We start from the raw sequence: 26,378 nt of genomic DNA, 5'->3' as shown, positions 1-26,378 counted from the left end.
TATTCAAACATGAAATGTTGATATTTTCAGAACTCATACTAACACAAGCGGAAACACCAGCATAGTAAGAGGAATGGCGCACAGCTACTCTTCCCTTGAGGAGGTTATTTTGCTGCTCCCTCTTTTTTGTCTCTTTTCATTTTAAGTGCTGTGATAAGGATTCTATGTTGACTACTATCATTATCAGTATGCAATGGTTTAATGATAATATATATATATATATATATATATATTTCATTTATTAAATGACTTTAGTTGGATTCCTCTGTTTGATCGTGAGTGAAAAGTGATTTTTTGGGGGGTTGATTTTGTCGATGACCTCAAACTCTGTATTCAAACTGATCATTTGGTTAGAAATTTGTTTTATCTTTGGTTCTTTTATATATATACTCTCCAAAATCAGGTTTTTTTTTTTTTGTTGAGAAAAAAAAAATGATGTTTTCACATGTTTATTCCTACCAGAATGAAGTTTTAAATTTGAAAATTTTACATGATTGTTAGCTAAAGTTCGTTCTAATATGACTATAGACAAACTTGATATAAAGCAAAGACCAAAATACACGGGTGATCCCTAAAGTTTACTTAAAGGTTAAAAAATGAGCACTATTTTAGTCCTCTGTTCACTTCTATTAGCTTTCTTGTGCATATCTAACGGAGCAATGATGTGGCTTTTTTGATGTCATAAAAAATTGTTATTTTATAAATTGAAACCCAATGCTATAACCCGATTGAGAGACAGACCTTACTTTAGTATGCTTGAGGATAATTTTTTCACAATGTCCACTCATTAGTGTAGTTTTGAGATGCAGATTATGATCTTGAGTGAGGTCATCTCCTATATTTCGCATACCAAACCTGTCATACCATATGTAATACGAGGTCTTGATTGACATTAAACATCTTACAGATAGTTAACTGTATCACAGTGGTCTGGAGTTCTTGTTTTTGTTGATTCTTATGGATCAGCACTCATAGGAAACAGTCCAATTATTACCCAAATATGCCCAAAACTATGGCTTGTAGCAGAGTGCTGAAATTTAAGTAACCAATGATGACAGTATGTTTCCTATTCATCAAATCATTTCATTTTGGACTTTCTGGAGTCCGAAACTATGGCAATTTATGGCAAAAATGCGTATGCTGCAGAATAACATTGCAAAATCATCTGATTCTTTTTTTTTTTTCTTTCATGAATTTGAAATTTCAAAGTTTTGAATGGGCTCTCTTTTTAAACAGGTCAGTGCAGCATTGAGTAAAGAAGCTCTAAAAGCATCCAAACTCCTCTTTGGAATTGATTTCACTATAAGCAATGAACGGACAGGTTTGTGGAGTAAATATAATAATCTCTTTTTGTTTATATTCCATTCAATAATGTGTGAGTTATTGATGGAGCAAAATTGGGATCCCCTGTTTACAATTACACCTACAAAACCCTGGGGTGTAATCTGACTTGTACCAAAAACAATTACTATGTTCCTCATTATCTTCTCGAATAGTGTTTTCTCAATTTTAAGGATAATGCATTATAAGACTTGACATTAGATAGTGTCGGTGAAGAAGGCATTCTGTGAAGGTCATTACTTCTCTTACAAGTGTTTATTGGTTTAACAATAATGTGATATCATATATTTTTGAAAATGGTTCGTATTTGATTTGTATCGCCCTGGAAGCCAATGCATCAGTTTTGTTATTACAGGCAATGTCTCATTCAATAACCAGAGCCTGCATGGCATTGGAGATGTACCTAATCCATATGAGAAGGCCATGTCTATCATTGGAACAACTTTAGCCCCTTTCAATGAAGACAACTTAATTACTTGTTTTGGTTTTGGTGATGGTACGTGTAGTCCCCTAAATTTGGATCTCTGGAGAAGTTTCTATTATTTTCTAATATGACCCTGGATTTATTTTCTGTTATAGAGATAACTCATGATGAGGAAGTGTTTAGCTTTCACAGTGATCATTCACCTTGCAACGGTCTTGAAGAAACTTTGTCCTGCTACAGAAAGATAGCTCAAAACGCAAAACTTGCTGGTTGGTTTTCTGTTCCTTTATTTGAAAGTTAACATTTCATTAATTGGAATTTGCTTTTTGTAACCAAACTCATGAACTCTTTTCTGGTATGACATCAGAAAATCCTGTCGATAATATTTGTTGAGATTAACAGCTTTGTTTTTGTGTTTAAGGGCCAACTTCTTATGCTCCTGTAATTAAGGCTGCAAACAACACAGTAGCGAAAAGTGTTGGTCAGTACCATGTATTGGTCATCATATCTGATGGCGAGGTTGACCTCAAAGTCCTCCTTTTTGCTCTCTCTCTCTCTCTCTCAAATTGTTGCATGCACATAATCATTCTTATTTAGAGTAATGTCTTTTATTGTGTAGGTTACAAGAAGCAGCGATACAGGTGATAAAGATCTAAGTCCACAAGAAAAGGAAACACTCAAATTAATTGTCAATGCGAGGTAAAGCCTTGCAGATTGATGGAATTAATTCTTGTTTCAGGCTTTTGTTGACTCTTTACCTCCCCGCCCACCCCCCTCTTAGAGCTATTTTGATATCCATAAGGAAACTCTCTTTAGTATGACATCTCATGACATCTCCATCCTTGGAAGGCCTTTATGTCTCCAATTGAGGAGATTCTTAACAATGCTGGCATATGAAAGGTTGATAAAGTTTCTGACATTATATTGGGCAGAAATTGCTTGCCAAAATTTTGAAAATCCTTTTACTTGAAGTTCTTTGTTATTGAGTGGTTTGGCTCCCCAAAGTCAATCCCAAACATGATTGATTTGCTAGTGGCAGTGAAGAAATTATCCCTAGGGCTTTGTTGTTTTACTTGAGACCATGGAGTATGCACCATTTAGTCTCCATTTTCTTTCATTAACAGAGTCTGGAAATGGGATGCTAAAAAATCTGGCTTAAAATATGTCAGTCTCATGTTTGAGTAATTTTGTTGAATGGGCAAATGCAAATATGAGATAATGTTTTGGCTACCATGTCAAAAGAGATTTAAAAAAATTATGTTTTGTGGAAGGAGAGAAATAAATGCATACCATAATGTACATACTGAATTATTCATCATAAGAAAACATGTACAAACTGATAGGGATACCATTAGAAATGCCAATGATACTGTTGTAAGGCTTAACTTTCTGTTCGACAATTGGCTATTCAGCTACTCCGAATAATGTAGGATAAGAAAGGTATGTGTGAAGCACTATGTTGTTGGTCATTTCAGTTTCTAAGTTGTGATGGGCAAGGTCTGTTGGAGAGTTTGATAGCCCTTTTGGCTGAGTTTTGAATGGTAACTATGCTTCTTTTGATGCTAATAAATTTGATATACTCAGAAAAAAAAAGGGAAACATTTTTTTTTTTGCCTTGCACTATCAATTGTTGGCTATGATTGTTTCGAATGTTTCAAAAACTTGTTCTTATACTCCCAACCTAATATTGTTTGTAGTATATCATTAGAGAAAAATGCTGTACTTTACACTGAAGGAAAGCGTTGAACAAATTAATGAGCTTTCTTGAGTCTTAGCACTAAAAATTTAAAGATTTTGTACTGTATAACTTTCATCTCCTTTATTTTCAGTAAATGTTGTGCAATAATTACAACCGTCTTTTTAATTAAGAAACAAGTGGATCTGGTAGAGAAACTGACATCAAAGTATCAATGATACATTAAAGACAATCGACATACTGAATTATTCATCATAAGAAAATATGTACAAACTGATAGGGATACCATTAGAAATGCCAATGAATCTGTTGTAAGGCTTAACTTTTCTTTTTGAAAATTGGCTATTCAGCTACTCTGAATAATGTAGGTTAAGTTATGCGCGAAGCACTATATTGTTGGTCATTTCAGTCTCTTAAGTTGTGATGGGCAAGGTCTGTTGGAGAGTTTGATAGCCCTTTTGGCTGAGTTTTGAATTGTAACTATGCTTCTTTTGGTGCTAATAAATTTGTTTTACTCACAAAAAAGAGAGGAATTTTTTTTTGCCTTGTACTATGAATTGTGGGCCATTATTGTTTAGAATGTTTCAATAAAAATTTCATATACTCCCATCCTAATATTGTTTGTAGCATATCAGTAATGAAAAATGTTTTAATTCACACTGAAAGAAAGTGTTGAACAAGTTAATGAGCTTTCCTGAGTCTTAACATTAAAAAATTTAAAGATTATGTACCGTATATCTTTCATCTCCTTTATTTTCAGTAAATGTGGTACAATAATTCACAACCCTCTTTTTAAATAAGAAACAAGTGGCTCTGGTAAAGACACTGACATCAAAGTATTAGTGATACATTAAACACAATTGCTTAAGTAAAAGCAGTGGTGTTGAACTAAAGCAATCGAAAATTTTATTTTATTGTCCAGGTCATATTCACTCTCAATTGTTCTGGTCAGAGTCGGTGATGGACCTTGGGAAGACATGAAGAACTTTGAGCTCCGTGCACGTAAATGTCAAAATTTCCAGGCATTGCAGTAGCAGCATACAATTAACTTTGAATGCCATATGTGTTGAATTTAATTCATGCATTGACTTCTAAATAATATATTTTCTTTGTATTTAGATGGTTAACTTCACTGAAATTATGTCTACAAATGCGACATCGGCTGAGAAAGAAATAGCTTTTGCTCGAGCTGCCCTAATGGAGATCCCCTTCCAGTACAAAGCAGCAGTTGAACTTGGTATTCTTGGGTAGGGTTCCTTATCCATGTCAAATTATAATATTCAAGTATTTGGTGAAAAATTTCTGAAATGAGATCTCTGGTGTGCATAATGGAGGTAGCCAATAATTTAAATGAGAGTAAAACCTTAATACTTATAGTCTGCTTCCGAACCCAATTAGTGGATGAAATATAAATGTCATGTAATTGAGTTTGAACTAGTTTGTGAATGCTTTCTAATCTGCATCTACTTTATTGGAAAAAAAGACATGTGACAGGAAGAGCAGAGGAAATCATTCCACGCCCTCCACCAGTTCCTCCAACTTGTGAGACAAGCAACCTCTTGGTATGATTATGATATAGTGTGTGTGTGTTGTTTTGTTTTGTGATTTTTAATGAATCAGAATCTTATATCAACGAATCAAGAAGAAGTTACCCCTCTAAATGTACATATCACTCTAGAACAGATAAGGGAATGCCTCATTTACTTCCTATCTACTAGATTGTGCACTTTTTTTCCTCAGTTTTGAAGTGGCCTTGATGAACTCTGGTACTGCTCTGCATTCGAATATTATACCGGGCAGCCACATCCAAAATGATAGTGTGTTTTGCAATGAATTGAGCATGTCACCTGTTTATTTATCATTGCCATGAGTCCATGACACATACACTGAGCTAGGTTGCTAAGGAATTCCATAATAATTATATAAATATTAAATATTTGATTTATCTGTACACATTGAACCTTTTGCTTCCGGCAGAGATCAAGGATGTGTATGCTGAAGGGGGTATATGTTCAAGAGATTAAGACTGATAAAATGGAATCCAATATTGTTCAAAGTATTTGGGAATTCTGGGTACAGCTGGGGAGGTTTTGATAATGTGGGAAAAAGGGTACTGAGGAAGTTAATAGGGACATTCTTGCTGGCTTCCTTGCTAAAGAGTGTTGAAGATGGCTGAGTGAGCGTGTACCAGGGTGTATCACCCAAATGACAATAGTATAAGGAGTCTTACATGGGAGGAGCTAAGGGGTGTGAGAGAGAGGTGGGATGCAGCATGGTGTAATGCAGGTGAATTCAATATCATCAGATACCTGAGAGTGCGAGGTTAAGGTGCAATAGGTTTAGCTTTGAAATGTTTGATTTTTCTGACGTTGGGGAGTTTAATATGATTGATATGCCACTTGAGGAGGGGTATGTACCCATTATTGGAGGGTGGTAGAAGCTGATGTGATGAATTTTTTTGTGGAGTTCTATAGGTATTGTAAGATTGACAAATCCCTTGATGATACTTTTATTGCTCTAATCCCTAAGAAGAGCAATGCTATTAATATTAAAGATTTTCATCCTATTAGTTTAGTGAAAGTGTGTATAATTATTGGTGAAGGTGCTGGCTAATAGGTTGAAAATGGTACTAGATAATCTTATTTCTGAGTGATAAAATGCCTTTGTTGGTGGTAGGCAAATTCTTGACTTTGTCCTAATTGCTAACAAATGCTTGTATAGTTGTATCAATTAGTTGATTCCTAGCATGATTTGTAAGTTAGATATTGAAAAGGCTTATGGTCACATTAGTTGTGATGAGTTCATATATCTGTTGGGGAGGATGGGATCTGGGGAGAAATGGAATGGTTGGATTCGTTATTGTATTTATGCTATTCACGGCTTCCTTAGTAGTTCATAGAGATTATGACAAGATGACTAGTTATTCATTTTGTTTGTTATATTGGTTATGGAGGTTTTGGGTCTCATTCTTTGTTTGGATTGAAACCTGGGAGAAAATTCTTACTCGTGATAATCTAATCAAGAAGGGATATACCTTAGTTGGGTGGTGTTGTATGTGACAGTGCAATGGAGAGATGATAGATCATTTGTTGATTCACTATGATGTTTCTTATGGTTTATGGAGTTCGGTGTTTATAACTTTTGGGATTCATTGGGGACTGAAATAGCCATACTTCTGAGAATACAGACAGATCAAGTAATCAACTAGAAGAATTGTTGCTTTGCAGTTTGTTGGCGAAAATGGCCAACTGGCCTTAAAAACCAAACAATCTAGTTAGTAGGCGAGACTTAGAAAGATATTTGGTTAATAGCATCTCGAGCCTCAGAGGCTCGATTTTAGTCTCAAAATCGAGCCTTTAAGCCTCGATTTCCTTGTGTGATCTGGCGTAAAATGGTCCACCTGGAAATCGAGTCTTATAGACTCGATTTCGACGTGAAAATCAAGTTTCTAACAGTCGATTTCCAGCCGTGGAAATCGAGTCTATAAGACTCGATTTCCAGCTGGAAAACGAGTCTCACGAACTCGATTTTTGAGTACAGTACTCTTACTTTATTCGTCTGATATCTGGTCATGTCAAGCACAGCTCTAACGTGCCTTTGCTGCACAGCTCTAGCGACTGGTCATGTCAAGCACAGCTCTATAACTGCAAAGTCAAGCACAGTCAAGCACAGCTCCGTGCCTTTGCTGCACAGCTCTAGCGTCTGGTCATGTCAAGCACAGCTCTATAACGTGCCTTTTCAGTTTGCACAGCTCTAGCATGTGCCTTTGCAGTTTGCACAGCTCACTCATTGTAGGTTACATTCAATTGTTTGGCTTATAGGTACACACATGCACTACCCACATCCTTCCTCTCACTCATTTTCATTTCAGCATAAAATTCTGCATCTGGCTGTGCTGTTTTACTCTCATTCAAATCTCACCCCATTACAAAATTCAAATCAACTCACCCCACATCCTCATGTCAGGTAAGGTTTCTCAATCTCTCTAATTGTTAGTTTCATATATAAATATAATATATATATATATATATATATATATATATAATATATATATATGTATATAATATATACATATATATATATATATATATATATTATTAGGTTTTTTTATGGGTATGTGTATCATGATTAATTTTTTTTGTTTGGTTTGATATTTTTTTTTATATTTTTGATAGAATGATTTGAAGGTTTGTAATGGGGTGAGTTGTGTGTTTAGTTTTTTTATTTTATTTTTTTTTTAGTATAATTAATGATTTTTTATTTTTTATTTTATTTTGGAAAAAAATGATAATGATTGGGTGTGTTTGTATGTGAATATGCAAATGTGGGGTTTGTAAGAAGTTATATTTGGAAGTGTATATATTTGCTAGGATTTTATACAAAGTAAAAAATTTATTTAGGTATATATTTGTATTGTTAGGCTTTTATCATGACTAATTTTGCAAGTTAGTGTATATAATTTGCTAGGATTTATACAAAGTAAAAAATATTGTAGATATATATTTGTATTGTTAGGCTTTTATCATGACTATTTTTGCAAGTTAATGTATATATTTGCTAGGATTTTATAGCAAGTAAAAAATATTGTAGTTATATATTTGTATTGTTAGGGTTTTATCATGACTATTTTTGCAAGTTAATGTATATATTTGCTAGGATTTTATAACAAGTAAAAAATATTGTAGATATATATTTGTATTGCTAGGCTTTTATCATGGCTATTTTTCTTGTTATTTGGTTTGATATTTTTATTTATATTAGTTAGAGCTGAGTTGAAATTTTGTAATAGGGGTGAGTTTTGTTTTTAGTTTTTGTATTTGTTTGAGTACGAAATGATAATGATTGAGTGTGTTTGTATGTGATGTGGGGCGAGTATATGCAATTGTGGGGTGAGAATTTGTGATTTTTGTACTTTGAGTAGATAGAAAAGGTTTTGTAATTGATGTTAAATGAAAAAAAAAATATGTCGCTAACATATTATACTTGACTCTTTAATAGGTTCACAACATCTGAAGAATATTGATATAAATGTATACTACGGTGGACCTCTTAACAATCCTGGGGGGATTGAGGGATTTCCATTTACAGGGCCGGGTATCCAATGCTACCCCATGATGATACGTCGTAAGTTGATGACGTTGAATGATTTGAAGTTGAAAATAATGGACGAATTGAATTTGAACTCTGCTTGGTATGACATCAAGATTATTTATCGTTACCCACAAGAAGTCCTACATGAATGGATAAATTACGGGTATATGGCGATTAAAGAAGACAAACATGTGAAGATGATGTTTAATAGGATCCAGAAAATGCCCCAAGTAAATGCTGCTGAGTTGTACATAAGTTCAGAGCCGCTTGCGGAAGTTGATACTGAGATGGTGCAACAAACAACTACGTCTTTACAATTTACAGCCCTTGATGATGGATGCACTGCAATGGGAGGGTATACAATGGGAGATTATATGCTCCCATCTCAAGATCATGTTGTAAATACTGGTGAAACCCTCCATTGTCAAGAGACACATTTAGAGGAGGATGACGAAGACGAAGACTATGTTGAAGACGAAGACGAAGATGAAGATCATGCTATGAATGATGGTGAAAGTATTGATGGTGTGGATGAGTACGAAGAGAGGATTGAATGAGGTGAGCTTGAGAACGATGTGGATGACCATGAAGTCGTTCCCCATTTTGAAGAGGAAAATATGGAGTTCCATGATGAAGATGATGCAGACGATGATATTGGCATCCAGCGTGATACAAATACGACCACTGGCTACAGACCTCCTGCCGACTCATTCTACGCAAATACTTGGGAAAATATGTTTGATCCTTCACGTCTATTAGAACCATTTGTTTGTACTTGGTAAGATGGGATGCATTTTTGTAAAGGATTGACTTTTGCAAATAAATCGGCGGTGAAACGTGCATTGACAATATACGCAGCAAATGATAATAGAAATTTTATAACCCGGAGGTCAAGCACCACAAAATTGTGCGTTGCATGCGTTGATGACAACTGCAAGTGGTATGTTGGGGCATTCAAGAAGAATAAACTTAATGGTCTGTGGGTGGTCACGTCTTATGTGGGTCCACACACTTGTATACCCTTTGGCCTGCAAAGAGACGGTAGAATGATGGATTCTAATTTTGTTGCATCAGAAATTGTGGAAAAATTGCGACAAAATCACACTGCTCGTATTGATGAGCTCTGGGAGATCATACGTACTAAGTATAATCATGAGCTTTCTTACTATAAAGTATGGGACGCAAAACAAAAGGCAATTGCTAAGATATTTGGGGATTGGGAGGAGTCTTACCAAAGGTTGCGGAAATTGTTGTTGGCATACTTGGATCAGGACTCAGGTACCAAGTACAGCTATCACACCATACCTAGGCCATACGAAGGTATTGCGGTACTTCACTATGTATATTGGGCATTTGCTCCATGCATTGCTGGATTCAAATATTGCAGGCCAGTGATCAGTATTGATGGGACTCATTTGTATGGTAAATACAAAGGGGTGTTGATGATTGCAATGGCAACTGATGCTAACCAAAAGGTTTTGCCTCTCGCCTTTGCTGTTGTAAACAAGGAGTCAGGGCCTAGTTGGGGTTGGTTTTTAGAGTGTCTTAGGACTTCCATAGAGCATGTCATACCTGAGGATGACATTTGCATTATTTCTGACCGACATAAAGGTATCAAATGCGCCATTCGAGAGTGGCCTATAGGTGAGGACGGAAGAGAACAGGTATATCATCGATATTGCCTTCGACATGTTGCTAGCAACTTCAACACAAAATATAAGGACCCGACTTTAAAGGCATTGGCCTTGAAAGCTGGATATGCAACTCATGAAGCAAAATTCACGTCCATAATGCAAACCATTAAGGAGGCCGAGATTAATTTACTGAGGGGTGTAGACCCTACTGATCGCCACATCCTACGCTATATGCCTTACACATATCTAATGAGTGAGGATGTTGATAAATGGACCCAGTCACAGGATGGTGGAAGACGTTACGGGGCAATGACAACCAATATCTCTGAGTGTTTTAATGGGGTACTTAAAGGTGCCCGCGGTTTGCCCATTGCTGCAATGGTTGAGTTCACATGGTCCAAACTTGTTGCATATTTCTACGATCGACATGAAAAAATTCTTTTTGATCTCTCTCAAGGTAAGGTGTGGAGTGATTATGCAATGAAGATCTATAACAAAAATGAGCAGAAAACTGCAGGACACACTCTGAGGAATTTTAATCATGAAATTGGTGTATATCAAGTGGTTACCCCGTATAACGATCATAGAGGTGAAGGGGGAAACCACAGTCATGAAGTGCATGTAATTGAGCAAACATGTGGTTGTGGGAAGTGGCAAAACTTGAAGATCCCTTGTTCACATGCAATTAAAGTTCTTAAAGGTCTGCACCTCGATGCGACAAGCTATATTGACCCATGTTACAGTTTGAACAACGCCATTCAGACATATTCACATCATTTTGTGGTGCCAAAATCAGAGTCATTGTGGAGGGATGTTCGCGGACCACGATGGGTGCCTAACCCACAGCTGTTGCGGGGCAAAGGTCGTCCTGTGAAGTCAAGATTAAGGAATGAAATGGATGGGATACAACGAGAACGGGGAAGCCAGAGGGAAGATCCGGACTTGAGAGAGATTCAACCAAGGCAACGATGTGGAGTGTGTCATCAAGAGGGGCATAACCGCAGATGCTGTCCCAATTCCCATGGCGCTTCGACAAGTGGTAGTGCTGCAAACTAGGCAAGTGTTGTCACTGTTTTTATATAATATGCTCAGAATGTCATTTGGTTGTTGTTCTTCACATTTGGAAACTAACAACTGTACCTTCGTGGTTGTCAGGCGAGCGGAGACTGGATTTTTGAATGGCATTGTACGTGGGAGTTGTGGTTATGTTCGGTATGGACAAGTGCAGCAAATTCTATGTAGACTATGTTGTATCAGTATGGAAATGTTATAGGTGACTATGTAGAGTATGTTGTATCAGTATGGACAAGTGTTAGACGACTATGTTGTATTGACTTAGTTTTTATTTTGTTAATTGCTAAATATTGTGCTAATTGAACATTTGTTATCCATTGTACTCGTTACATGAATTGCGTTGTGCAGCTTTTGCCTGTAATGTAATGATATGGCATTGGCAATGTAGCTACTACTTTGCCAACTTCAACCACAGCGGCCTTGTTTGAACCGATGATAATGTATTGACTGTTTTTGTGTGCTAAGGGCAACTAAAATGCCCATGAATAGTAATTGTTTGAATCCAATTATTTGCATCTGATGTACTCTCTCCTTGACTGGTGATTATGCTTGTATCTACTTCTTTACCGCTGACCATGTGATGTGTTCTGGATATCTTTTACTATGGTAGGGGACGGACAAAAGTCATTCTGGTTTACACCTACAGGACTGCAAAACAAACGGAAAAAAAAAAAAACTTCCCAGTGGAAATCGAGTTTTAGAAACTCGATTTCCAATCGGGTGGCATTATCGCAAATAAATGACACAAACCAATTTACAAAAATGCCACATTCAATGGAAATCGAGTTTGAGAAACTCGATTTCCATTGAAGTGGCATTTTTGTAAATTGGTTAGTGTCATTTATTTGCGATAATGCCACCCGATTGGAAATCGAGTTTCTAAAACTCGATTTCCACTGGGAAGTTTTTTTTTTTTTTTTTTTCATTTGTTTTGCATTCCTGTAATTGAAGTGGCATTCTTGTAAATATATTACTGGAAATCGAGTTTCTAAAACTCGATTTCCACTGGAAATTTTTTTTTTTTTTTTCATTTGTTTTGCATTAATGTAATTGCAGTGGCATTTTTGTAAATATGTTACTGAAAATCGAGTTTTTAAAACTCGACTTCCACTGGAAAATTTTTTTTTTTTCATTTGTTTTGCCTTCCTGTAATTGAAGTGGCATTCTTGTAAATATGGAAAGCGAGTTTCTAAAACTCGATTTCCACTGGGAAATTTTTTTTTTTGTTTTTCATTTGTTTTGCAGTACTGTAATTGAAGCGGCATTTTTGTAAATATATTACTGGAAATCGAGTTTCTAAAACTCGATTTCCACTGGGAAAATTTTTTTTTTTTTTTTCATTTGTTTTGCAGTACTTTAATTGAAGCGGCATTTTTGTAAATATATTACTAAAAATCGAGTTTCTAAAACTCGATTTCCACTGGAAAATTTTTTTTTTTTTTCATTTGTTTTGCATTCCTGTAATTGAAGTGGTATTTTTGTAAATATATTACTGGAAATCGAGTTTCTAAAACTCGATTTCCACTGGAAAATTTTTTTTTTTCATTTGTTTTGCATTCCTGTAATTGAAGTGGCATTTTCGTAAATATATTACTGGAAATCGAGTTTTTAAAACTCGATTTCCACTGGGGAATTTTTTTTTTTTTTAGCATTTGTTTTGCATTCCTGTAGGTGTAAACCAGAAACTCGATTCAAAGGGTTGTATTCGGTAATCACCTATGTAGACTAGTTCTAAGAGCATAAAAATCGTGAATGTAGTACATTAAAAACAAAATGTATTGCATTTTGAAATTATTAAATATAACATTATTATAAAATACACCAAGAACATTACTGTCCAACTTTGTAAATGCCCAGCATACAATCTCATAATATAAATCTTGTAATACAAATTTCTACAGAGCAAACCTTTCCAGTAATACAAATCTCATAATATAAACCTTGTCATACAATCTCGCTCCTTGGCAAAAAATTTCCTTGCAATTGGAATAATTACCCTATCATACATGGGGACCCAAAAAATAAAACTGATGACATCAAAGGATGAGAGAGAGGCTGCGGGAATGGTGAAAGAACCAATGCTTGTGTCCATCATCATTCCTTGCTCCACAAACATTGTACACATCTGGGCATAAACAGCAGAAAGAATATATGACACATCAGGGTGTTCTTTTGCAGCTTCAGCAGCTAACGAAAGAATATCCTGTAAAGTGACACAAAGCATATTTATTAAAATAGAAAGAAAAAATCAATGTAGTCACCAATTCGGTACAATATATCTATAATCAAGGCACCAGAGGAAAGTAAGCCGAGCTACCTGATGCCAGTGTCGTCCAAGGAAGAGAAAAAATGGGCTTACAATCACATGATCTGCACCTTGTTGAATGCAAGAAAAAAATGCATCTCTTATCGATGGTTCTGCCAGCTCCTACCCATATCAAAGATATTTCAATAAATGAGAAGCCGTTTGCGCAGAAATAAAACCATGACAAAAGCAACATAGTATGATGTCCACCCAAAAAGGAAAGAAAACCAAGCAGCAGCGCTACACGCAGTAAAAACTAACCTAAATCATCAAGGCAGTACTGATCAACACAAGGTTTGATCCCACCAGTCCCCAAAGCAACCAGATAGAGCCCGAAGAAGAAGACCATGTACTGAGCTGGAGTAGTTGACGGGCATACAGTCCCCATTTGGTCCACTTATCGATTGAATACACCTACCCGACTTCTTATGATACACCTCCATTTTCGTGGACCTCAGAGGTAGGGTCCAACGAAACTGATGAAAAGGCTGACGAGGTTTTGAAGTTTGATAGCTTGGACGGTTGGACTCCAGAAAATCATTATCGATGGTCTAAACCTAGAAATGTTTAACACTTAGATTTAGTCCATCGATAGTGATTTTCTGGCGTCCAACAGTCCAAGATATCCAACTTCAGAACCTCGTAGCCTTTTCATCAGTTTCCTTGGACCCTACGTACAGAGCAAAGTTCAAAAATAGATGCGGTCCTGATAAACAACATAATCATACAACACATTTTCAAAGTCCCCAACTTCATGAGGCATAGCCTCTCTAAATGTTGTTAAGAAGCAATATGTTTATAAAATAAGTGTAATTGAAATGACAATGTTAAGATGAATAAATGGAAAAAATACCCTTATATATTCAGCCCTTCATTTTAAAACCAGGGTCTAATATTAAAATTGTGATTAAATGATGTCATGCATTTCCCTCTATATTACTCCCAAACAAGGTTACTTACCCCTCATTCCTTTGCATCCCTTTATTTGAAAACCTCTAAACAATGTTACTTCATTCCTTTCTTTTCCATTCCTTTCTGTTACTTAAATGCATTCTATTCTATTCTATTCCATTCCTTTATGATTTACTCAGTCCATTCCTTTATGAACTCCCAAACAAAGTGTCAATGACCAATATTAATGATGAACAATTTAAACACTCCAACCAATACCTTGTCATGTGAGATATGGATTATGCAAAATGAGCATTGATAAAATACAAGCAGCAATGCAGCATAGCTAGAGTACTTGACTGACACAGCTAGATCCTTTGCTTTAATTTTCCAGGGCTGTTAGGGTGTAAAAAACCCAAAGCTTAAATCTTCTTAAGAATTTTTCCCCACTATGGGTCGTAGTTGGGGTGTGGGAAACTCAAGCTTACATCTTCACAAGATATGACATGATCAGGACAAAAATGAGAAAAAAACTAAACCATTTCAAAATATGCATAACACTGAAATACACACCACATCTCTCCATTGCTATTGAAGCCTCATCTCTTGTGTACCCCATACTCATTAAGGATGACAATTTATTATCCTCATCAAACACGGTATTTGTGATTTCCTGCAAGATAGATCCAATGTATATGCATATTATCAGCAACCAAAAAAAAAAAAAACAAAAAACAAAACAAAACAAAACAAAAAACAAAAAACGTAATTGCAATTGTCATGATCCTACATGTCCCTCGTATGTGCATCAATGATTGCACAACTTTCAACAATATTGCAGAATTATATTTCCATGTAGGTGGGTAGGAAGACAAGAGCCACTAGGAAGCCATGCATAATAAAGAGTTGCTGGTGGGCTCATATTTGCAGAAGGGTATATTAGATGAAAATTGGTTCAGAAGTCCATACAGTAAACATAATCTAAGTAATTAGTTTAGCCCAAAAAAATAAAAAATAAAAAATCTCTACCTCATTGTCAGACCAACTGTCAACATCAGAGAACCCATCCAGAAAGCTCCCATCACAATCCAAAGAGTAATTATCAGAATCAATATGTTGCTGTTCTTGAGGAGATGTTTCAAGAGTCTGAAAAATAATTAATATAAAGGTCAGAAATAGATAACCCCAAATGGCAGATTAATTCAAGTTGTGAAAGGTGAAGCACTAGTATGTTCACAATAGAATCATATGACAGCCCACAGACAATAAATTCTGGTCTAACAAGGTAGCCAATCATTAAGCCATAGAAGAGAATTTTCAGTCCAATGTGATAGACAATTTATTAGGCCACTCAAACCATATAGGGAATGAGCGAAACGTAAGTAAGTCTTGGAACAGTTTACAAGTGAATACCATCCATATTTACGGTTCCCCACTCTCCCCTCTCTTGAAAAGATGATCCCCAATTTTTAAAGAGTCCAAAAATACCAGGTTACTGAGTTGGGTTTGTGATAATTTCCATTTTTTTTTTATTGTTAAGTTATACACGCACCTGGGTCCTGAATCCACAACCTCATCCTCTACCTAAAACTTCTTAAGGGGAGGAGATGCTAATTGAGCTACAGCACATTGGCAGTTTGTGATAATTTCTAGAATAAATATGCTTGTAACAAGCAAGATAAGTCCCAAAAAATCTGGGAATTTTTTAGTAATAGTACAGATGGACCTTTCATATAGTTGAAGTCAATTGTACTTTATATGTTTTATCAATTCTTTCTCAATTTGCTTCATTATTGTAAATGTACTTATTAATAATTTCTTTGGTCACTTCAAGTGCAGATTCCAAAAACCAACAAAAAAAAAAGAACTTACTTATGTAATTATTATTTTATATTATTTAGTTATAAAGAATAATACATACACATATATTTTAATATTTAGACAAAAATAATATAATAAAAATATTTATTTAATTTATTACTTAAAAAAATGCATTTGGAGTTAAACAATATCATTTAGTTCATACAAATAGAATCTACATGAAGAGAACAGGGAATACCATGGTACTATGTAGCCAAGACAGGAGTAGGAACTACATCATCTGAGAATTAGGAAGCTATTAATAGGTGATGCAAAATGGGTTTGCATGAATAAGAATTAAAATGAGAAAAAGAAAATCTTAGGGTACACCACCTATGGGTGCTTGGAATCACCAAAGCTATAGAGAAAACTCTTTTAACTTTTTCTTTTTTTTTAATTCAAAATTGTCTCAAACTATACCTATAGCAGATTCTCCCCCCACCCCCAGCCTCATTTTTAGGGCTTCAAGGATTAAATAAGGTCACAATTACATCCCATTAGATCCTCAACAATATTGAAGCCCAAATTTGAATTCAATAATTAATAACTGGTATCATGTATAAAATGAGTAAAAATCTAAAATTATTTTGGTTGTACCCCCGGCATCACACCTTGGTTGGTGAAGACCTCAAATTTGAAGTACTTATGATAAGAACTTTTGCAATTAACACTTGCAAAAACTCTTGGAGCACTTGAAGTTGTACTAAAACCAAAGAAGCTTGTTGTCCCACTGTATTAAATTCATTTAGAATGATCATATCAATGGGTGGAATAAATTATACAACCTTATCTTGACTGTGGGGTGTGTGGGTTCAGTGGTGGTTTTCACAGTTTTGGGCTATGACAAAGACTTCGAGTACGCTATAAAACGGGTTTGCATCAATAAGAAATAAAAAAGGGGAGGGGTGGGAGGGAAGAAAATCCTAGGCTTCACAACCAAGCTTTAGAGAAAACTCTTAAATCGGAGATTTTATATTCAAATTGTACTGTCTCAAACAATTCGTAGAGGTTGTTTTTAATGGCTTCAAGGTTACATGAAGACACAATTACGTTGCATTGGAAAAAAATCCTCAATAGCATTAACGCACAAATTCAATTTAAAAATTCAAATATGAGATCAGGTATCTCAAATAAGTACAAGATGAAAATAATCAATTCAAAAATAATTTGTTTTCTTGTACTCCCTGCATCACTAACTCACCGAGCATGTAAGGAGTGTATTTAGAATTGAATCTGTATTGTCCTCTCCTGGATATTCATCAGAGAAGGGTTATTTATAATGCTTATAAGTTAAAAATATACACTATATATATTATAATAATAAATGACCCAGAAGCAGTAAAGTTATATGGTTAATAACAAGTTAACAACCAGTTCGATGCTTAATTGAACATTGTTTCGTGCTTTTGCAATGGCAGCAACTCTCAGATAAGCATCAACATAGTCTGGATACTGCAAAGAACGAACAAAGGAATTAAGCAAAACCTACCAAATGAAATAATATATGGACAAGGTCATGAAACATCAGACAATTATTACAGAAACTAGTTGAGAAATCTATAAACAATTAAACATAGATGAAAATAAATAAAACAAGTTGATAACATGCAGAAACATTCTGCAGTTAAGCAACTCTTTCGGTATACATGTATATAACAACAAATTTACTGTCAAAAGTAAGCCCCTTCCAACCAGTTGGGGTCATATGGGTGTGGTTGAAAAGAAACAACATAGCTAATAACAGCACCAATTAAAAGGAGATGGCTCAGTTCAAGTTAAAGAGCACATACACACAACGCAAATGGCCAAGAAAACTATGAGTTGAGGGTATGAAGGAAAAGATACGTCCTAGGAAAAGCTAAATGGAGAACAAGATACATGTGGCTGATCCAACTATCTCTCAAGTATTTCTACTAAATGTTAAACAAGAGTTTCTATTAACAAAGAATCCTAATTAATGCCATTCCAATCCCCTTAGTGATATTTATGTATAAAAAAGAACCTAATCGAGATTCATGTGTATGTGCACATATACAGAAATACACCACATACCTTATATAACATTAGTCGGTACAAAATGCTTGCAGTTTCAGCATTGTGTAACTGCTCTTGTAATCTGGCAATATTAAATAGCGGTGTGACTTTATTCCAAGGTAGTTCCACATGGCGACCACTATCTTCAAGTCGATGAAATAATTGCCTGTCCTTGTATTGAAGAACAGATGCACTAGCATCAATCTCTTGGAACTTCTCACTACCCTCAATGAAAGGAAGCCAAACTCCATCACCTAGAGCCTCCTTGAAAGATTGTTCAGCAAGCTATCAAATAAGAAGACATCAAGGTTATTATTGCTGGTTGCACCAATAAATTTGCTTTCCAAGGAAAAAAAATGAGTGTAAACCCACTCAAGAACAATGGAAAAGAATACTAATTGTAACTTCTTATCTAATCCTTTGACAGTGGCACAAACCTCAAACTCTCCCCTTTCAAAATGATGAACTCCAATAGTGTTAAGCAATTCAATTGGTACTTCTTGACCTCCCTTTTTCAAAAGACTGCGAGCCTGTAACATTATTTGAAGTCTCAATTATCCAAGAAAAATTGCAGGACTGGATGAGGAATTAACACTTGCTATCTCCAAAAGAGTAATGGATAGGAAGCCCTTACAGTTTTGAAGGCAGCCAGAGCTGCTCCTGTGTCAGATGAAATTAACAATTCCCCCAGCTCAAAAAATGCCTATATCATAGTTAGAAGAATCTTAAGATGTAAAAGTAGAAGGTAAATGAAGAATGTAGCAAACTGAATTAGCTTTGGCTATTTACTTGAAAAGTTGAAAGCATGCAACTCAGAGGACATGGTAGTTTGCATGTTAAAACCAAAAAAAGATACAGAAAACATCCTATATTCCTACATTATCATACGAAAAGAAGGATTTGGCTGTTTCACCTTTTCAAAATGATGAAACTAGCCAAAAACACAAATATCACTATACCTTATTAAATTATTTTCAGCAAATAAAAGTGGACTCCGCCATACACGTCCAAACAAATGCAAGACACAGGTGATAGTGTTGCAACAAACCAGTCCTCGGTAGGGAGACTTGTTCAATAAAACATCAAGAAACAATAGATAACATAAAAAGGATCAACTACCTGAGAATCACGTGGGTCAATTTTGGTAGCCTTCCTCATAAATTCCTGGGCCTTCTCAGTCTGGCCAAGCTGAACGTATATGTGCCCAAGAGCCTATAGCATGAGAGAAACATCAATTCAACATGAACCATAAGGATAAAGTTGGAGGGCTAAAAACAGATTTCTGATTGGTTTGGACCTTGCATGTCAAATTATCTTTAAAGACATTTGCAGAAAAATGATTTGTTTTCTTGCAATTTTCTTGCCTGAAGAAAAATAAAATGAAAAAACTAATATATTCTAGTAAGATGAGGTAGTGGCACCGGCAGCTGGTGTTGGAAGATGTGGAAATTATTTTCACTCAGGTTACATTCACAAAACAATCAAGCCTACAAATCATGAAATAACACTTTCAATTGACTAACTCACTTTCAATGTCTCACAATTATCAGGGTAAATCGCCAAAACCTTATCGAAGTTTGACTGTGCACTTCTCAAATCCCCCAACTTCAACTGTACTTGTCCCAAACCTGTCATCAAATTTCCAGCATATGAACAACAAGCGATAGATCAAAAGAAAATAAATATGAAGACCAATTATAACAACTTTGCAAAAAGTGCATCCACTTGGATACAGTGTTGAACAATATAGTAGTCACCGCATTATGCATGTTGAAAAGTGGTAATAAAACCCAAATCCATTTGAAGTATTAAATATGAATCCCATATGATTTTATGAACACAATTAAGCATGCTTCAAGTTACAAATACATCAGGCATTTATCTGTTGCATAAAATAGCAATAATCAAGTCAACTCAACTCAATTAAGCCTTAATTCCTACTAATTGGAGTTGGCTGGGGCCTGGGGTATCCTTCTTTGCAATCTACCATATCCAAGGCATATAAGCAAAATATTATATGATCATATTGTTCCCCAATTTACAACGGAGGAAGCATGTGTGCACCAAACATATCAAATCATGCCCCAATATGGCCTCTCCAGGCTGACCCAGTTTTTCATCATAAATAGTTGAAGAAGCTCCTAGTCCTTAAGTGAAATTTAGCTCTAATGGTGTTATTTACCATTAGGGTCACCCCTACACCCCAACCCCAATGTTCTCAACTTCCATTTCTACATCACACTTTTTGCTAGTGAGAGTCCCATGCACATGGCACATGAACCCCTCAAGTACGCAAGATGTGGAGAGGACATATGGTATACATTAAACCTATCATAAATTCAAGTCAGCCTTAAGCTCAACTAAGGGTTAGCTAAATACCAAATGAAATAATTGACAAATATTTAAAGAATTATTTCAAAGACAATAAACTCCTAGACAGACTAAAATAGTGAAAAGAGTATTGCATTGCAAAAATGCCACAAGTAATAAAGAAAAGGCTTTTTTGGGCAAAGTTAGCATCACATTATCATCTAGAATGTCTAACATACCAGGTTAGGAAAATAGATGGAGATTTTCGTGAGAGAACAAATTTTCAATGCATGGAAACAAAAACTTTCAATTTGACCAACTATGGTTCACTACAGGACAATAATGTTACAAAATTTACAATTAAGGGCAGAGCAAGGTGATCCTCAAACAAGAAAGGAATAGCAAAATTGAACATACCTGACCCAGAAGAGCTGGAACATTATCACGATCTCCATCTAATACAATCTTAAAAGCAGCAAATGCCTGTTCTACATCACCCTTAGCCAGTAAAAGCTGACCTGTAAGCAGCAGCAGCATAAATTTTTTAAAAAGTATTCATGCAGTGACCTCTAATCTAAAACATGGCTCAATCTGTCAGTGAAAAGCAACATAGCACCTAGTTTTGAGAATTTAAGAGACACTCGTTCAAGAAGAATAACAGTACAGGTAACTTGCATATACTGAAAACCAGCATCTTCCAGAGAGCTTAACAAAGAAACACATTTTAGGATGAAAAGAATTATGTACATTTCACAGGTTGTGATAAAAAAATCTTACAAATAAATAGTGAAAACAGTCAATCATTGTTGTGGGGAGGTTAAACAAGACCGATGCATCAAAGGAAAATAGGACTATCCATATAGTAAGTAAGTAAGTAGTAATTGTTTAGTTGAAGAGTTCCACATCAACAACAAGTATGTATGTATGTATGTATGTATGTATGTATGAAAGACTTGACCTTTGCCAACCCAAGTAGAAGGCTCATGCATGTCGATCCTAGATGCTTTGTTATAGTATTGAGTAGCCAAAATGAAATGTTCCTCCTTTTCTCTTTGTTTCGTCTAAATCTTTCCAAGGTAGCTATCTAAGCCCCTAAAGCATTTAAGATGGCAATCCTCTCATATCTAACATCCGAATAATACTCATCAATTTCTGCACAAAAACAATTTCAATTATTATTATTATATGACCAGATCAAATAACACTATGAAAAATAACCTAAGAAGCATCATGGAGTCGGAGACAAAATTACCAGGGCCTGAACCTTCCTCCAAAATTTGACGGAATTGTTCAACTTTTCCTTGTTCGAAGTACTCCCTCTGCAATGCATCATCATTTACAAAAATAAATAAAATTACTACTAGTACTAGTACTAGTGAAAAATTTGAGTGAATTTGGGGGAAATTAAAATAAAATAAAAAAGTAAGGGAACTGACAACGATGATAAGCCAGAGATCGAGAGGGGCTTGCTCGGCCTTGAGAATCGACCTAAAAGCTGCCTCCTCCAAGCTTATTGGCATTGGAAAGGTTATTTCTTGGTACTTTTATTGTGCTGAACTTGAATTTTGGTGCTTCCGGCCTTTTCATACCATCATCATCTTCATGAACATAATTAATGAACAAACCATAATGATTAAGTAATTATTATATGACAAATAATGCTTTTTAGTTGGTCATATATTGTTAAATAAACTTTGAAAATGTATCATTTCAGTTACCTTTTTTGGACCTTCTGCCGTCTCGTATAATAAGGAGGAGGTCTTGCATGTCCTTCGTCAGATGCCTCGGGCCCAGCGTTGTGTCCATGTTTATGCCCTCCTGTCCCACAAGGAGGTGCCTTTGATATGCGTTTCGGCCGACCTTCTTGTTGAACAGGTAACCCACTAGCTTCCTCAACATGAACATGGGGTGGGGTGATGGCTGATGAAGGGCCAGTAGACATACTGCCAGAGGGTGGCTCCTGCTGTATGTCAGGTGGGGTTAGATGAATACCCAAGTCAAAGGATGGAATGGGTGACACATCGGGAAATGACCGTGGGGTGGGTGGAGGAATGTCAGGCCCAACAGAAGGATGTGGAGTCAATGGGGGGATGGTGGGACTACGAGATGGATGTAGGGTGGGTGAAGGGATTGTGGGGCTAAGGGATGGATGTGGGGTGGGTGGAGGGGGCTCAGAGGTAGGGACAACTCGAGGGGTACGAACACGCAAACGTCTAGTGGGAGCTATGCTTGTGCTTGGGCTCTCAGTAATGCTTGGCCTCTGAGTAGCTGCTGCGGCAGGAGTAGCTGCCTCCTCATTCAGGACCTCAGGGTCCCGAGGTTGTACACGGCCAATCGCCTGTACTGCAGTCAGCACATCTATAATATCCTGGTGGTCCTCCGTGCCCACCGGGTGACGGCTCAACAAACGGAGGTATCCTTCAATCTGCACATGGAAAAACTAAGTATATTAGTAATGCAATACAGTTTATGTATGTACGAATGAACAATCAATGTTTTATAGGCCCTCTGCTTGTAGGGCAATTGAAGTTATTCCATAAAAAATTGGGAAGAAGAATATATACCATAACTCTAACGGCTGAAATAAGAAATATGACCTTCGATTTTGAAATTAGATTTTGAAATCAACAAAGTTCTCTATAACGTAAACAAATAAAGTTCTCTATAAGGAATCTTACGTAGAAAACAACTTTAACCTACTTCTTTGATGCTAAGCATACATTGGACCACCTAAATCATGTTCTAAAGAGAGCGTACTAACTGGATAGTTTCGTTTTTAAGGCCACTTGGCCATTTTCGCCAAAAACTAACGTAATACGATGTATTTTTTTTTTCCCAAGATATCCAAATAGAGTTTAATTCATTTACAAAAATAATTTAAAAGTAATTATTTTTTTGGACTTCAGGCCCAAAAAATCATGAGCTCCAAAATTTGACTTGATTTCTTCACAGTTGTACACCGGCTCATTACATTACAGCAGCAGTTTCCCTATTTCATCACCTTCAACAAAGCTTTTGCGGTGAGTCTATGTTTCTCTCAAGCGTTTTTAGTATTTTGTCTGACCAAAAAAAGACATCTTTTATTGTATACTACAAACCAAAAGATGAGCTTTGCTAATACTAAGTAAAATTGAACCATTTGATTACTAATTTGGTGGAATTAATGAGGGTTATTGACTGGTAGTTGAAAAATAGTTAATGGGTTTTTTGTGAGATGGATAGATTGAGCAAAATTTTTGGTCATATTTTGATGGCCAGAAAATATCATTTGAAAGGCTTTCAAATGATTGTGAGTAAGTTGGACTGTGATGGGTTTAACCTAAAATTTTAGAGTTACTTCTTAAAAAATAATGAACGAAAAAGTTTAGTGCTTCCTTTGGTGTTTGTGAAAAGTGAGTGCTTCCTGGAAGTGGTATTGAAAACCCTCCAACGTTTTGGTGCTCATAGCCATATGAGCTTAGATACTCAGTGGATAATTCACTGAATATTTGCAAAATTATGGACTTAAAAAAAAAAAATATTTATGTACATGAGTTATTCAAGGTGATACTGATTCTCTAGTAATGTGGATCTATGCACATTTTTTCTTTATATCTTATAAGGTGGTATATCCTTGAAGTAAATGGCAGGTAAGGCTTTGTTTGCAGGTTTGAAAGAGTTGTTTTTTGAAATGGCAAAACTTCTACTAATCTTGTGCTTCTACTACTTGAAATACATATTTGATAATTGTTTAAAGAGTATCAACAATGAAATGATGAAATATATGACATGATGTGAATTGTGAAGTGTCTTCTTTTAAATTAGAAAATGCGAAGGACATGTTAAAAGAACAAGCTTCAAGTGTCTATAATCTCAATAAAGTTGGCTTTCGATGGATACACAGGATTGATATTTGATCACTAATTTGCTAGCAGGACCAGTTTGTAGGGAGCTTAAGGTGACAATGGAAAGCCAGGACAGAGATGAAATGACACGTGTTGATCACTAATTTGCTAGCTTCAACTGTTTTCATGCTAAGGAGTACGGTAAAATGTACAAGATGTGGAGAAGTTACCAGTATAGTCAATGTAGCACCAGGAACATCAATGAACCTCCGAGTCACCCTTTTGAACCATCCGAAGTACTCATGCTGTGGAGGCATATCACCAAGCACTCCTTGACAACACCGTTGAAGGCGGTTACCCCAATTTAGTAAATGCAGAGCATGTTTCCGCATCCAATCAACGCCCACCTTCCCCCTCAAATCAATGGCATGAAGCACGGGGTCAGTGTTAACATCTTCGGGAATTTCTTGGATCATCCCAAATTGACGAACGACACGATCCGGTGTATGTATCTCTACTAGGTGGAAACATACAAGCAGCACCGTTGCCGTCCACACAGCCCTCCCTGCAACGCACCATGGCAGAAGGTGCTCAAAATCAGCTTCATATGGCTGCCACACCACCTACAGTAGCCCAAAAACAAGTACGCAACATATTAGGCAACTATGTTTATATTTCAAAATTCACCAAACATATATCTTGTTCGTAAACATGTTAACATATTAAACAAGGCATTTTCATACCTGGCTTGGCAGCATTGAAGCTATTTGCTGGCGATACCTATCCCTGAAGATGTGGGCAGGCCTGTTTTTCTTGTTTGGGACCCACGCCCACCTACAAGTGTTGTCAAGAACAAAAGATCAATATTTATAACTTTCCTACTAAGATAATGTCATGACTAAAACTATAATGTTATCACATATAACTACTAAGATAATGTTATAGATAAAAACTAGGCAATTAATAATATCACTACAATAAGAAATAATCCTTATAAGGTAGATACTTACTTCAGGTATAGAGGACCACGCGCTGGAGGACCATAAGCGCCTGCTGGTGGGCCACGCTCAATTGCCGGGCACAAATAAGGGAACCTGGCCCATACCCAATACTGCAGCAACAGTAAGCATCCACCGATTTGACTGGTTTCCTTATGGCTTGCCCTGCATAGCTCTCGGTACAACCATGCAAGACAAGCACTCCCCCAACTGTACCTTCGTGGGTTGCGAAGGTCTTCCAACTGCTGCACCCACATTAGATGCACCCTATCGCCAGATTTGTCCATGAATATTGTGTCCCCTAGTAGCGCTAGGATATAGCATCGTGCGTACTTATGCAGCTCATCCTCTTCGGCATTAGGCGGCAATGGATTAGCAACTTGCTCCAAAAGCCGTTTGATGAGAATCCTTTGGCCATGAAGTTCCTTATGCTGGTCTTGAGTTATAGGTTGAAAGCCAAGGAACTCCTCGCACACAGCCGTCCAAGTTTTCTGTGTGCTCCCTGTTACAGCGTCACCATCGATAGGAAGCCCGAGAATCACCTCCACATCCTGCAATGTAATGGTCATCTCACCATGTGGCATGTGGAAGGTGTGAGTCTCGGGCCGCCATCGCTCCACTAAGGCTGTAATTAGGCCGTGGTCAAGCTCTCTACCCGGCTGCCTCAGCAGTCCCTCCAAGCCCAATGCCTTAATAATATCAACAACTCGATCATCTACCATTGGTTCTCGGTTGGAGAACTCTTCAGTACGGCCACGGCAAGTAAGGGCCCCTGGATCCTGCACAAAACGAATCCTTGGATTAACATATGAGAAACGTCTGCATGTATATTGTATGAATTAAATACGTGTACATTTTACATAAATATTTACTGCTGTATTGTACCTGCCCATTCC

General features: G+C 36.4%; 3 protein-coding genes across 3 annotated transcripts; 1 reads left to right on the top strand and 2 right to left on the bottom strand.

The window, feature by feature from the left end:
• Positions 1-41: 41 nt before the first annotated feature.
• Positions 42-26,255, top strand: LOC115986791 (E3 ubiquitin-protein ligase RGLG4-like). The gene is made up of 10 exons (XM_031110103.1): positions 42-103; positions 1,237-1,321; positions 1,697-1,837; positions 1,921-2,034; positions 2,187-2,284; positions 2,385-2,464; positions 4,384-4,483; positions 4,581-4,708; positions 4,945-5,012; positions 26,009-26,255. Exons 1-10 carry the CDS (start codon positions 74-76, stop codon positions 26,077-26,079), a joined length of 915 nt encoding a protein of 304 aa, XP_030965963.1. The 5' UTR covers positions 42-73; the 3' UTR covers positions 26,080-26,255.
• LOC115986792 lies at positions 14,274-16,558 on the bottom strand. Its single transcript, XM_031110104.1, has 3 exons — positions 16,516-16,558; positions 15,486-15,602; positions 14,274-15,129 (listed from the first exon to the last, which is right to left on the bottom strand). Exons 1-3 carry the CDS (start codon positions 16,516-16,518, stop codon positions 14,941-14,943), a joined length of 309 nt encoding a protein of 102 aa, XP_030965964.1. The 5' UTR covers positions 16,519-16,558; the 3' UTR covers positions 14,274-14,940.
• Positions 21,076-25,008, bottom strand: LOC115986790 (ESX-1 secretion-associated protein EspI-like). Its single transcript, XM_031110102.1, has 6 exons — positions 24,715-25,008; positions 22,379-23,085; positions 22,097-22,258; positions 21,913-21,979; positions 21,619-21,812; positions 21,076-21,178 (listed from the first exon to the last, which is right to left on the bottom strand). Exons 1-3 carry the CDS (start codon positions 24,958-24,960, stop codon positions 22,255-22,257), a joined length of 957 nt encoding a protein of 318 aa, XP_030965962.1. The 5' UTR covers positions 24,961-25,008; the 3' UTR covers positions 21,076-21,178; positions 21,619-21,812; positions 21,913-21,979; positions 22,097-22,254.
• Positions 26,256-26,378: the final 123 nt, after the last annotated feature.

The sequence above is a fragment of the Quercus lobata genome, chromosome 4 (genome assembly GCF_001633185.2).
Source record: "Quercus lobata isolate SW786 chromosome 4, ValleyOak3.0 Primary Assembly, whole genome shotgun sequence".
Taxonomy (NCBI): domain Eukaryota; kingdom Viridiplantae; phylum Streptophyta; class Magnoliopsida; order Fagales; family Fagaceae; genus Quercus; species Quercus lobata.
This window is presented reverse-complemented; position numbering and strand designations above follow the sequence as displayed.

Coding starts and splice junctions, on each gene's coding strand:
- LOC115986791 (XM_031110103.1), top strand. CDS start 74: ATGGCGCACAGCTACTCTTCCCTTGAGGAG. Junction 104..1,236: donor GCTACTCTTCCCTTGAGGAG/GTTATTTTGCTG, acceptor CTTTTTAAACAG/GTCAGTGCAGCATTGAGTAA. Junction 4,484..4,580: donor GTAAATGTCAAAATTTCCAG/GCATTGCAGTAG, acceptor CTTTGTATTTAG/ATGGTTAACTTCACTGAAAT.
- LOC115986792 (XM_031110104.1), bottom strand. Junction 15,130..15,485: donor ACAGTTGGTCTGACAATGAG/GTAGAGATTTTT, acceptor TCTATCTTGCAG/GAAATCACAAATACCGTGTT.
- LOC115986790 (XM_031110102.1), bottom strand. CDS start 24,960: ATGATCCAAGAAATTCCCGAAGATGTTAACACTGACCCCGTGCTTCAT. Junction 23,086..24,714: donor GTGCTACATTGACTATACTG/GTAACTTCTCCA, acceptor TTCCATGTGCAG/ATTGAAGGATACCTCCGTTT.